The sequence below is a fragment of the Echinops telfairi genome, unplaced genomic scaffold, assembly GCF_000313985.2.
Source record: "Echinops telfairi isolate 266 unplaced genomic scaffold, ASM31398v2 ScPeMD7_7400;HRSCAF=8409, whole genome shotgun sequence".
NCBI lineage: Eukaryota > Metazoa > Chordata > Mammalia > Afrosoricida > Tenrecidae > Echinops > Echinops telfairi.
Window position 1 is genome coordinate 18,004,192 of NW_022111300.1, and position 14,315 is coordinate 18,018,506.

The window sequence follows — 14,315 nt, forward strand, 5'->3', positions numbered from 1 at the left end:
CCAAAGGGTTACAATCTTGAAACCCCTACGGGACAGAGATCAAGTCTGCACACAGGTTTACCACGAATCAGCATCTACTTGACGGCAGCTAACAGCAGCAATAAAATAGAGTCTTTGATTCTTTACTTCTTTATTTTCCCAATTCGGTTTTTGCCTAAATCACTGGGTGTTATTTAGGTTCTCTGTATCTTTCTTTACAAAATACAAACCTCTGTGAAAACAAGAAGGCAGGAATCAGAAAGAGAACAAGATATATCTTTATCTATACAGTTGTGTTGTTTTGGGTGAGCGCTTCGGTTCCCATTCATCAATTTCTTCCCCATGTATGAACCTTTTCAGTATTTTCATTTGAGTTGTCTCATTCCCACTATTCTAATTTCCCTGCCTTCTTGTATTCTCATCTTGTTTAATAGTTACTGTCCACCCCCTGGTCTCACAGAAATGCTTCTTTGAAAGGAGCACAGTATTCACAGATGGTATTCTTGAATTTCTGGACAAGATGTATTTTGAGACATGATGAGTACCAGGGTGAATACTATCTATAATAAAATAATCCCTTTAATGAAACTCTAACATGGATTTCTGGATTCTGCTTCCCTCCTCTTTAGTATTCAGCACATATTGAGGAAAATGCATTAAGTTCAGAATTACTTCGACTACAAGTGATAGATTTGGATGAAGAGTTCACAGATAATTGGCTTGCAGAATATTTCTTTACCTCTGGAAATGAAGGGAATTGGTTTGCAATACAAACTGACCCAAGAACGAATGACGGCATCCTGCAGGTGGTGAAGGTAGGACACTGCCTTCACTTGAGTGATTGAAAAAAATCCTACATTGACCAAATCTATCATCTTTCCAAACAAACGTTGTTTATTAACAATAATACCAAATTACTACAAGCAAATTGGAAAAGACACACAGGAGAATTTTAGTTAGAAGTCCCATTACTTCAAGAAATCTCTCAAAAAATTTTAAAACATTAAAAAGTGCCTGGGTTTGAACTTATGGCAGCTCTGATCCCATGGGCCTCTCATAGTGTCCCATAAGCCAAAGCAAACTAACTCCGAACCATTCTCTGGCTTTACCCCACAGGCTTCAGGCACTGAAGCGGGTTGCACAGTGAAAAAAAAGAAATCTCTTTTTGAAGTCTTGATTAACCTGCTTCCAAGTGTTCATACTTCTATAGTAAACACCTGTATACAGATCTTGTAGATATTTAAGAATATTTGTATGTTTATAGATGTGCATGCTTCAAGCACAAGAAAGTAAGACTTTTTTAATCTAATAGGTTATGGAGAGAAAATGCAGAGAACTAGGGCATGCGAAGTTAACAACTCCATTTCAGATTAATTCGCTATAACCATCAGAAAGAAAAACATTCTTTTGTCCCAGGAGGTGGTAAAAGTATGAGCTAAATCTATAGGATGAGGAATAATTGAGAAAAGCTTCCATTTAACATACTTGGCTACAGAGATGCCCTGTTATCACTTCAGGATATTTATCCCTGGATGCGGTATAGACCAGAAGTAGTAACCATTATTGGCAGACAATCCATACTGTAGGACATTGGACTATACAGGGGATTCTTTCTTTAATTCCTCGAGCCGAGTACAGAGACAACGGATTGCATTCCTTTCATGAGAGAAGGTCGGATTCCTGGGTTGCTGAGCGGCTTGTAGGCTGTTCTTTCTTAGTGCAGTTTTCAAAGATAAGGTTGCACACACCCTCACTGGTAAAGGCCTTGTTAGAAAGCCCCAGCAGGGCCCGTTGCTTGCCAATCTGAGGCTTTATTCCTGATCTCAAGGACGGGCTGGTGTTATCCAATCTCCCAAACAAGAAACTTGGGCTTTATCCTTGAATCATAGCATTTCATCACAGTCCATCACAGCTAGTCATCAAATTCGGCCCGAGATGTGGCCCTCGACATCTGATGGTCCTCCACTGCCTTGTGTCCTCGCGCCTGCACATCCTCGTCCTCCTCTACTCGTTTGTTCTGTCCCGGGTCCACCAGCAGGTTTGGGTTTGTTTTTTCCCGAAGAGCAATATTGATCAGTCACCCTTGCCTTTATGAATATCCCTGCTCCCTCATTGGCTACAGAATTACTGATCAAACTTGATTGCCCATTTGAATCACCTGGAACTTTTCCTGGGAAAGAGCCCTGTATGAATTATGGATTCTGTTCCTCGGTGGCAGCGCCCAAGCATGAGGAGAAGGAATCAGGTGATCTCACATGCTGGCGGCTAAGATAAAGTTCACTCTCCTCGGAATCATATGCAAAACCATTCATGCTCCACAGTAAATATTCTCCCTAACACAGGAACGGGCCTGGTGTCACTGTGGACCATTGCAAGAGCCAAGGTCCTCATTCTCTGATGGTGCCAAGGGCTGCCCATGAGAATTTCACTGTGACTCCTTACCCCGCCTATCTGACCATTTCTCCTTCAGACTTGATTTTGTTCCCCAAACTCAAAAGAACATTGAAAGGGAACACGATCACAAATTGACCCAGACTAGATAATGCTCAGCTGCGGCTGCTGACTACTCTAAAAGCGATCACATTACAAGGTTCTGGGTAGAAGGAGAGAAAAATGTAGAACAAAACTGAAAAGCATTAACAAAGGCCAGGCACACTGGTCTCACAGATTCTGATGGAACCCTGGAGACGGTGGACCTGAGATCCTCAAAGCCTGGGATTGAACTCACTTCCATGGCTCATCATTCAGAAAATGACAGCCTATAAGGTGAGCCAAAACTTTAGGAAGGTATATACTCATTAAAACAACAACCCATCAACAGGATATTTGCCCGGGGATACAGCTCCAAAGGCAGGAAGGGCCAGGAAATTAATAAATAAAACAAATACAACTTTAGTACTTCAAGGATGCCAAAAATGCTGTAAATTGAAGAGCACAGAATTCTTCGGGTAGGATAGATGGAAATATGGTTTCAGAAGTATATAGACATACATGGAAGAAATATCAAGAAACAATAGCTTTCCATTTGAATTTTTGGTGTAATAAATCCTTCTATGATTTGGTAGCTTAGAGTTCAAATTCAAATCCAGGTCTCTTGCCTGATTTATTTTTTAGTGATATACAAAAGTAACCAAAATCAGTTCTCCTTAACTCAAAGCCCTCGACAATTTTACAAGTGAATGAGGAAAAATCTATCCTGGGATTCCTCGGACCTTGGTTTGGGTCAGCTGCCTTTGAGAATCAAAACATGTGGTTGTCATCACACAAGACCATTTGCAAGTGGTTCCACAAAGAATTGGTCACCATCCCTTTGTACATGTAAATTTGCCAATCAAGGTTATGAAGAGATCGTGCTTCTGCCAGCTAAAAAAAGTTTTAGATCAAGAACGTACATGTAGCCAAAGATCATAGCTGCCATTTACAGAACTCTATTATAGCTTGATAATTTGAACCTATACAATATTGCCCGAGAAGAAAGACCTGATGACCTACTTCTATAAAGACCACAGGCTAGAAAACTACATAAGTCACACTCCTCAGTAACACATTGGGTTGCTATGAGTTGGAATCAACTCTTAGTTTGTTCAGTCCTCACGACAACCTGATGAGACATATCTGTGGGGTGTGTGTGTGTCTTCCAAAACTAGGAACTTGCGTGTCAGAAAAACTGAATGCCCTGAATCACACTGTTATAAATAGTAGATCAAGGATTCAAATTTATGGACACAATTTTTTTTCCCTGCTGTATCACATAAAGAGGCTAAAATGATATTTTGTTTGTCTGGAAAGAGGTACCTTGTTTTGTATCAGTTACCAAATGGAGGTCTCGTGATTTAAGAATAGTAAATCTGTATCTCAACATTACAGTGATATATATAAAGCTGTCTGATTATAGCTTTAATAAAGGAGCTTTATATATCATTGTAATGTTATAAAAGGATCCACTTTAGCGTCTAGCATGTAGTTGTCTTGCTTGCTTCTGGACTTGATGGCTCATATGTTTGTGACACTCCTATCCTCCTCATTTTATTTTTACTCTAGGCACTAGATTATGAACAAATGCAAAAGGTGCAACTTGGTATCGCTGTCAAAAACAAAGCTGAATTTCACCAATCAATAATCTCTCAATATCGAGCCTTGTCCACCCCGGTCACAATTCAGGTAGTAAACGTGAGAGAAGGACTTATATTCCAACCTTCTTCCAAGACCTTCACTGTGCAGAAAGGCATAAGTAGTAAAAAACTGATCAATTATGTTCTGGGAACGTATCAAGCCATTGATGAAGACACTGGGAAAGCAGCTACATCTGTCAAGTGAGATAATTTTTACATTTTATTATTATATATTATTCTTTAATGTGCTTTTGAGCTATACGCTACATAGATCAAATAACACATAAACTATAATAAACCAGGAATGCAAAGAGAAACAAAGGTTCTCAATCTCTAAATATCTCAAGAATAGAAGTAGTTAAATCATATACCTACTTCTCGCTTAACGACTCTCTTAATAGCTGATATTTTGCAGTAAACACAATAGTAAATAATCTCGTGCTGCCCAACCACTCTGCACCTTAACAGCATATGTCTGGCCTCTAGGTGGGCCATGATTCTCAATAGTTTGGCAGTTACAATGATGAAATTTGACAGTTATGTAATAATGGGGTCCTCCTATAGTTTGTGACCTGATATGGTCATCCTCCATTTGTGTAAAATATTAATTTTAGCAGAACAACCTGGTCTTTGGAACCCAATCATGTCAATAAGTGAGGAACGGGTATATTGTGCTATCAACCAGAAAAACAAAAGTTAAAGTGTGAACTAAGACAAAAATGCTTTAGTCTGTCTAAAGAGAATAAGAAACATTTTCACAGAAACTTCCAATTGAGTGTTAAATGCAAGTGAGCATTTACCAAAAGAACAAGACTCACGTAAATGGAGCAACACATAAAAAGATATGTATGCTCTAATCCTGATGAGTAGTGTGCACAGTAGTTGCTGTATTATAAAGAGCAAGGATACAGTTATTACTATATTTTGTTGAACAAGAAAGAAAATTGGAAACTCAAGATAAGACATACTTAAAGACTATGAAATATTGCTCATCTATGCTAATATACCATTTTCTGCTGTTTTTAATAGAAACATATCTCAATGTCGTATATTAAATCTAAACATATAAAATATAAATGAATCATTTTCAGTATGTAACATCCCATATTTGAAAGGAAAGTGCTAATTTTTTTCTATTACAAAACAGATACCTAATGGGACGTAACAATGGTGGTTGGCTAACGATTGATTCAAAAACTGCTGAAATAAAATTTATCAAAAACATAGATCGAGATTCTACTTTCATAGTTAACAAGACAATCACAGCCGAGATTCTGGCCGTAGATGGTAAGAAACATATTTCAATCCTTTTCAGAGAAGTGTTACTTCTCTGGCATCTTTTTATGAATTATTATGAATAGATACTACCTGAGAAAACATAAACACACAAAAAACCTCACTGCCATCGAGTCAATGCTGACTCATAGTGACCTTCCCCTCCCTCCCCCACCCCCGACAGTTTTGAACCGCTGACCATGCACATGGCAATCCAACACCTGACCACTACACTCCCAGGGCTCTGCATTGTATTTTTTAATTTTTGCCTAATAAATTTCTAGCTTGAGTAATAAGAATCAATTATGATTATTCCAGATACTTTGGCTCAAGTTTAGAAGTGAAGTTCATTCAGGGCAACACACGGTACTACAGGCAGCCATTAAGTGTGTGTCAGTCTCATTTAGAATCAGGGACTACAGAGTCTTGCAAGACTTGACTTTAACCATGTTATACTACCAATGTGACTAAGTGAAGGTAATAGCCAATTTGATCCATTAAAATTCAAATTTGCTTTTTATCAGATGTTGCAATCGGATGGTACGTTCTCACTTCTGAGAGTAACAAATATATTATCTCCTGGGGTGGTGGGGGGGGGACGGAAACACTAACTAGACTACATAAAGGAGAATTCTTTTTTTTTTTCTTTTTACAACTGCTTCTGTGTATTTCTTTAACGCTCAATGTTACCCTTACAGAAAACACGGGTAAGACCTCGACAGGCACCGTCTTTGTGGAAGTACCGGATTTAAATGAAAATTGCCCAACAGTTGTCTCGGAAAAGAGAGTCGTTTGTACTTCGTCACCTTTCATCAGGCTCTCAGCTAAGCCACTGAGCAGGGATAAATATACTGGTCCCTATACTTTCATGCTGCAAGAGCAACCTTTAAAATTGCCAGTTGAATGGAGTATCACATCACTAAATGGTGAGTAATTATACAGTTGCTTTTTATAAAAATTTTTTTAATTGTCAAGTTGCTTCTTTATATTTCCAGAGGGATAAGAGAGCTCCTTTGGAAGCAAAGCCTTTTCCAGGGTGATTCAAACACATTCCTTGCAGTCTGTGATCCTTGCCTGATGAATTTCTTCCCAGTATGAAAGAGAACTGTTTCGTTTTGTTTTGTTTTTCATGTGAAATCAAATTTGAAAACTATTATATCTTTAAGATGCTAATGTCTACCTAAACAGCATTTCACATTATAGAGGCGTCAGGCATCTCCTTTATTACAGAGTGGTTTGGATTTCTATTCTACTCATAAAGACACACGTTTTCCCAGGCTGCGAGACCATAGGCTGCGCTGGACAAACTGGCCGGTCGAAGGCACAGAAGAAGGGGCACTTAGTCTCCTGGCACTCAAGGATCTTGAAAGCCTGATGGACTCAAATCCACAAACTCTTCTAGGAATGGGGAAGAGCTCATTTGTCACTCCTTTTTGTCCCCTCACCCTGATCACTGATAATTTTACATTTCCTGTGTTTTCCAAAAACCCCATAGCAGCAAACATCAGGTTAAATAAGCATGCTCTGGATTTTATAGGAACCCTCTGGCCATGTCTCCAAATCCTTTGCAAATGAACCACACTTTTCCAGGGCACTTTCCTAAATCAATCTTGCTGCTTCTCCTGAACATGCTCTCTGGTGCCCTTTCGTCAACAGCTGTCTGAGTCACCAAAGGGGTCCTGTTCTCAGTGGCCTTCTTCCCTTAGGCTTTATACTCCTGGGATAAGAATCCATCTCCCATTTAATGCAGGTAGCAAATGCTACCTACCTGGGTTTATCTGGCTGCAACAGGGCTTATCAGATGCATGGCCAATGAAGTGGTTGCTACAGAAACAATGGCAAGAATCAGGACCTAGACATACTTTGTTAGGTGGTGAGACTGGATCAGGCAATACTAGATGGACAAGGGGGACAATGCTCAGTATTAAAAGAGCCTGGGGAGGTACACAATGATTCAAACAACACATGTCTGGGCTTACAAGAGCTCATACCACTTGGAAACATCCATCTAGCAATGCAGAATGAGGAGCTCTTGATGCTCGGGGATTAGAGGTCTAGTGGCCATAGTCTAAAGTAGCCCAGCATAATGGGCCCTAGACTTATGGGCTGATGATGGACAGGAAGAGTTGAGGTAGCAGTGGTCAAGGTGGAAAGTTGGTCTTAGTAAATCAGACACAAAAATATGGACGGAGGAGGAAAGCACACACTCAGGGAGCCACCCAAGAATCCTAGGTTGGCCAGACATACAGTGATTCAGCCCCCAAGAGAGGAAAGCAGATATACAAGTGATGCCTGTCTCCCATCATCTTTGTTCAGAAAATCAGGGTAGAATTGGACGGCCTTCATACAAGACCATAATAGGCCCACCTGGATGGAGAGGGGGACAAGGAGACAGGAACAAACAAATTTGCCAAACTGAACCCTTTTTTCTTTAATGCAAATGCAAAGATTATTCAGAATAACAACACATTATTGAGACTATTATTAAAAATGAATCTTTATTTAAACTTGATTAAAAACTGGCCATTTGTATCATTTCAATATTAAAAGCCACAGTTAGGAACCCCAGAGATTTTGCAAGGAATGTTCTCAATAATCGAGAAAAGAGTTACAGTAGTATTGACCTAGAAGGTATCCTTTATAACCATCATAACTTATCTTACTATCAGCCCTATTGGTGACAGTAATCTCTAAGCAGTTCTGCCCACAAAAACAAGTCATATACAGAGTAAAATCTGTCTTGTCCGACAAGTGATTTGTAGGATTGTGTATCCATAGCTACCTCAGCGATGTTGAGTGCCCAGCAGCAGATATCTCCGGGAGTGTACAGAGTCTTCCTCGCCGTTAAGGATGGTCAGAACAGGCTGTGCGAGATCCCGGAGAGCGTGACTGTGGAAGTCTGTCAGTGTGACCACAGGGACGTCTGTGGTACATACGACCCAGGCAAAGACTCTGGGATCACCGGCAGAGAGTGGTCATCGGTGAAGCTGGGACCTGCCGCCATTGGCTTGATATTCTTCGGTCTTCTGCTGTTGCTCTGTGAGTGCACCGCATGTCACTATGTGTATATCAGGGCGTGAGTGATTGTGCAAGAAGGAATTATAAGGGCACAATGGAAAGAAATAGAAAGAAGAGCTAAGAAATGCAGCTACTGCCAAGGTTTCCATGCTTAGCAATTGGTGGTACCTAGTCATTCAGTAGAATGGAAGGCATCAGCGGAAACACAGAGCTGGGGGAGGGCAGGAACACTTGGCTTTGAAATGTTGAATCCTGAGGTGTGCAGTGTATCCTGCAGGTGCATTTGAGACTGTGACCGAGGATGGCAGCTAGAAGGTATATACTGCCCTGTGGCCAGTTCTGAGGAGCACTGGGGTCATAATGGATTGCAAATTAGGCTGCTAACTACAAAGTCAGCAGTTCCAACCCACCAGCCATTCTAAGGGAGAAAGATGAGACTTTCTACTCCCCTAAAGAGTTACAGACTCGGAAATCCGACAGGGCAGTTCTACTCTGCTCTATAGGATCGCTATGAGCCAGAATTGATGATGCCCCTGAGTTCAGATTTCGGGTCCATGAGCAGTTCTACACTGCCCTATAGGATCACTGTACATGAACGTCAATTTAGTGGCCATGAGTTTTGTTTGGGATTCGACATAATTGGTTTCCAGAGTTTAGTATAAAACCCCAAACCACTGCCACTGATTCGATTCTGATTCATAACAAGCCTATAAGAGAAAGTAGAACTGGGCCCCTGGGTTTCTGAGTCTATAACTCCTTAACAGAGCAGAAAGCTTCAGTTTTCTCCTACCAAGTATCTGGTGAGTTTGAACTGCTATGCTAACAGTTAGCAGTCGAATGCTTAACTCACCACATCACCTGGATTCCTACATCACAGACTGTCCTAATTTGCAGAGCAAATAGCAGTCAGTCCTCATAGCACTCACTATGGGACTTTACCTGGATGCACCCATTAAATCCTAACAGCAAACATCCTATGAGGTAGCAACAATCATTGACCTATTTCATTGAAGAATTAACAGAGGCAAAGGAAGATGATACCGTCTGGCCAGTCTCCCCTAGCTAGGGAGCGGCAGAGCCAAAATTCCAGCCGGAGAAGTCTGGCTTCACAGCAGGTGCTTTAAAGACCACACAGGGCGGCCTCCAAGGAGGCAGAGTTCAACCACTGGGGTTCAGCCAGCCTAGGACAGGCTCATGGGAAGGGCACTGAGAAGTGTGGGAAGTGCCTGCTTTCAAGAACGAGTATTTCTCTCAGGGCCTCTGAGCATAAGAAACGGCATTCGTCTTTATTGCTCAAGTGGGGCTGATAAGCACAAAGGGCTGTACTTCCACAGCCGGGAGTCCCTCCCAGGTAAGAGTGGCTCACGGTCATTGAGGAGTGCAGCTATGGGCTGTTAGCTCTAGCCAGGGCTCTAGTTGCTGAGGGTCTTCCGTTCAGTTCAGGAGTCAGAAAACATCTCAAAGCATTTAGGTCTGCATTCCTTCTTCGAATTCATCATAAAATTAAAAATGAGTTTCCAGACCAAAACGGCTGTTGTTGCTGATTAGTTGCTGTTCACTGAGAGATCATTAGGGACTAGATAACCGAAGCATTCTCATGACCACGTAAGAATCTTGGCCATCCAAGGATTCACTTGTGTGATGACCTGGTATCCTCTCCATAACCTCGCTGTCCACAAATGCAATAATTACAGAAATGTATTAGAATAAAGAATGTATTAGGATAAAGATAGAGAAACCAAACAACTACATATATTATTCATTAAACTGGGCCCTCAGGGCACTATCTGGTAAACAGCTGACTAATAACCAAAAGGTGGACAGTTCAAACCCATCGGCCACACAGAGGAAGAAAGATGAGGCTGTCTCCTCAGTCTCCCAACCCTGTATAGGAACACCGTGATTGGAAGTACAGCCAAAATGTTTCTTAGAGGCAACAATGGCGAGACGTTCTCTCACGTACTTTGGCTATTTTGCTGGGGAGGAGACCAGTCCCTGGAAAAGGACAGCAAGCGTGGTGGAGTAGCGAAAAGGAAGAAGCCCTCTGACGGGCTGGATTGACACCGGGGTTGCAGCGATGGGCTCACAGACGGAACGACTGTAAGGATGTTCGCTGCACGGGACGGGCAGCGTGTCATCCTATTGTACATCCATAGGGTTGCACTGAGTCAGAATCTTCAAGAACAACCACACGACTCAAAATCCATTCCCTAACAGTGGGCCTCTGGCCTTACAGTAAGAATTTGCTGTAACTATTAAAGACATGTTTTTGTTCCAATGGTTCGGAAAATTGTCAAGTCAAACCGTTTCCAAGAAATTCAAGCGTGTGCTATTTCGTCTCATTTTGTTTCCAGTGGCTCCCCTGCTGCTCCTGACCTGCAATGGTGGGATGGGCCCAATAGGAGGTGTGGCAGGTGGATTTGTCTCAGTTCCTGATGGCTCAGAAGGAACAATTCAACAGTGGAAAATTGAAGGCGCTCACCCTGAAGACAAAGTGAGTGTCCGGTTTGTAAAGCAGTCGTTTCAGTCCTATAGAAAGTAATTAAATTGTGACAGGAAAAGGGACCATGGGAAATAAAAGTGACAGACTTCTTGATTCTCAGATTAAGAGTCAATGCTGAAATAAATGGATGGAATCTATTAATATTTTCACTGTTAAATTTTTATGTCAATACATTGAAATAGTCACTCTTGCAAGACTTTGAGCTTCTTGTAATCTCACTATTTGAAAAGGGCCACCATTCATCTATGTTGCTCTGAAATCTGATCCACTTTTTAAATATATTTATTTTCTTAACATGGTTTTCAGGAAATCACAAATATCTGTGTGCCACCTGTAACAGTCAATGGATTCGAATTCATGGAAAATTCTGGTAAGTGAATATCAAATGTATTTTTGTAAGAAAGCCTGCATTAAAGAAGTTAGTATTCAAAGGAATTGAAGTGCTTAAAGAATATTTTGCTTGCCTGTGCACATGGCACAAGAGGTCACCACTGAAGCATATTTAAGAATAAATTATTATTTGAAGATATCTATCTTCAAAATGTTAATTTGTCCAATATGTCATCATTTAAGATATCAGGAGTTATTACAGCTTTCCAAATTTAATGAACTAATATATAGCTCTTGGGCAATCAATGATTACTTTTTAATTATGAAAGATTTCACACACACATGATTGTTGAGTTGGCTCTGACTCTTGACAGCCTTACACACAGCAGAGGGAAACGTGTCCGGGTTCAACAGCATGTGCAGCCCTGTATCGGCCAGGGCTCTGTTCCATCTACAAGGTGTTCAGTGCCTAATTTTCATAAGTAGATCTCCAGGTCTGTCTTCTCAGCTTGCCTTTGTCTGGAGATTCAACTAAAACCTGTTCATTATGGGTGACTGGTCAGGTATTGAAACACTGAGAGTAGATCTTCCAGCATCACAGTAACGCAAAAGTCACCACAGTATAATAACATGAAAGATGGCGGTCACACATGTAGGAAAATGAGACAAACATCTCCTCCCCAGCTTGGCCTCTTCTTGGCATTTGGTCATGTTGCAGTTTAAGTCTCCAATGTGAACATGCTCATTCCTATTCTCCTGCTTCCTTCCCCAAAGTCACGTTGTTCTACTTGGTATTCAATTATTAATATTTGGGTCTAACCAGAATTAGACAGAATCCATTATGTTACCACAAAGATGAAATTGCTTACTTCTTTGGTGGTTTCCATGTTTTACTTATATAAACCACAATAGCACAGCTAAGGTGTAAGCCAGAGGTACAATAGGACCTGATGCCTAATTCTAAAATGTTAATTAAGTCTGTACTAACCAATTGGTTTTTAGTGTTTTTAGTCTGCAAAAATCTATATAAATTATCACCAGATGTCTAACCGCTTGGTTTTGTATGCCACCTTGATTCTCAGCTGCTTCTCACATTATAATAGCACGCCATCACAGCAAGGAATATATTCAGGATTCTTTAGAAAACCTCTCTTCACTATGAAAGGGTCACAGAAAGGTCACAGGAAGAGCAGTGTTCACCAACATTTCTTTAGGCATCAAGACACCAAATTAGCACCTGCGATTTTGCATGATTAGATTCGGTGTGATTCCTCTTTGATTTCCATATTCAGTCAGGGACTGCCATGCTCTTTGACCACTTCTTTTTTTCATGAGAACACAGAAGCTATCATTAACAAAGATTAGCTTCCCACGGTTGTTTGCTGACGAGTCTCTTTCTACATTTCTATTTCAGGCTATTATCACCAAAAAGCTATTTCTTTTACACATTTTATCAATTAATATCTTCTCTGACAGTGTTTATGGACTAACATCTCCCCTGTAACTCTCACACAACAGTGGAGTGTCTAGATCACCTCAAGTCACATCATTATATTTTCTGTATTCTATAGTTAGTTTCTCTCACCCATTTACTTTAGCTGATACTCATCAGAGATAGATAGATATTAAATCACAGCATGAGTAGTTATGAAATGTTCTTCCTTGATTTTAGAAGTTCGTACAAATACATATGCAGGAGGGACAGTGGGCAAAGGAGCTTCAGGAATGGAAATGACCACAAACATTGGAGCAGCTACAGGATCTGGAGCCGCGGGGGGATTTGTCACAGGAACAGTGTGTGGAGCCGCTGTGGGCACCTGCTCAGCAGGACACTCTGGGACCATCAGGACAAGGCATTCCACTGGAGCAACCACTAGGGAGCATGCAGAAGGAGCAATAAGCATGAGTTTCTTAGACTCCTACTTTTCTCAGGTAATAGAGTGGGACCTTTATCACACCATTATCTTATTTGCATAAAGATCTCTTTTTAAACTATATTTCAGTGTTTTAACTCATTTTCCTACCACTTGTTAAAGTGTAAGAAAAAGTAAGTTTCATTCTGACAAGGTAATACCCATAATGTTGTTATCATTTTATTGTCCAGCCTCAAGTGGCTGTCAAAGTTGTGTCCTTGAGCAAGAGGAGTAACAGATAGATAGGTACAAAGTAGGAGCACATGATGCGAGACACCATGTTCCACCAACTGGAAAAATGGCTGAGAGTGAAAGCTTGTGTGATTTGGTCAGTAGCATCCTCTTTAAAAATGCAAAACAGAGCAAAGCTTATTTTGTTTTTCCTATGATGTTTGCATATCTGTGCAAATAACTTTTCTGAGAGGGAGTTATACACATTCTTCATATTTCAAAGGTACCGTGTCAAAAAATGTTGAGGAACCACTGAATTAATGACCCCAAAGTTAAGGGACAGGAACTGAGGATCAGAGATAGGAGGAGGGAAGTGTCAGGAAGCTATAAGAGAAAAAGGACAAGAGATGACTGTGGGACCTAGGTGGTTTCCTTTTGTTCGCTGACCAAAGCGTAACAGGAGAGGTGTGCTTGACATGGTTCCCACTTACACTTGAAATGGTTACAGCGCACTTTCAACTCTAGGGAAACTCCCTAGAGTATCCAAGCTGGTGTCAGCGTCTGACCTGGTGTCAGAGCTGAGGAAGGCTGCCAATGTGTTGATGGAGAAGTTTGCTTGGGAAGAGGACTCTAGTTATTCCTAGGTATGGTGCTGTCTAGGAGGGGCCCTCTTCTAGTTAAGAGCTAGCTCAGAGGGTGCACAAGACAATAATTCATACCCACCCTAAAGACAAGCACACACTGGACACTCCCACTTTGTCTAGTGAATAATTTCAGGCATCAAACATATTTTCTATGTCGATCATAGAAAATATGCTGAAGGTCTCAAAGCTCAAAAATGAAAACATAAGCCTAGGCTAGATTCAAGTTGGAATGTCAACCGTCTATGAGGGGGCTTCAGAAAGTTCATGGGGAAAAAAATCCATTGCCTTTTTATTCCATTGAGCCCTGAAAATTTTGAGGCACATATATGTGTATGTATATGTATATATGTATGTGTGTATCTAAATAGAC

General features: G+C 40.9%; 1 protein-coding gene and 1 non-coding gene across 2 annotated transcripts in view; both read left to right on the top strand.

Moving 5' to 3' along the window:
- Window positions 1-14,315, top strand: part of DSG3 (desmoglein 3) — a 29,925-nt gene that overhangs the window by 14,037 nt on the left and 1,573 nt on the right. The window contains exons 8-15 of the mRNA XM_004703076.1: window positions 609-794; window positions 4,021-4,292; window positions 5,239-5,378; window positions 6,065-6,292; window positions 8,145-8,405; window positions 10,739-10,878; window positions 11,194-11,257; window positions 12,890-13,149. Of these exons, the coding sequence (XP_004703133.1) occupies window positions 609-794; window positions 4,021-4,292; window positions 5,239-5,378; window positions 6,065-6,292; window positions 8,145-8,405; window positions 10,739-10,878; window positions 11,194-11,257; window positions 12,890-13,149 (1,551 nt within the window). The remainder of the gene's footprint in view (window positions 1-608; window positions 795-4,020; window positions 4,293-5,238; window positions 5,379-6,064; window positions 6,293-8,144; window positions 8,406-10,738; window positions 10,879-11,193; window positions 11,258-12,889; window positions 13,150-14,315) is intronic.
- Window positions 992-1,125, top strand: LOC115871695. The gene has a single exon (XR_004047419.1). It is a non-coding gene; the product is annotated as a small nucleolar RNA SNORA42/SNORA80 family (small nucleolar RNA).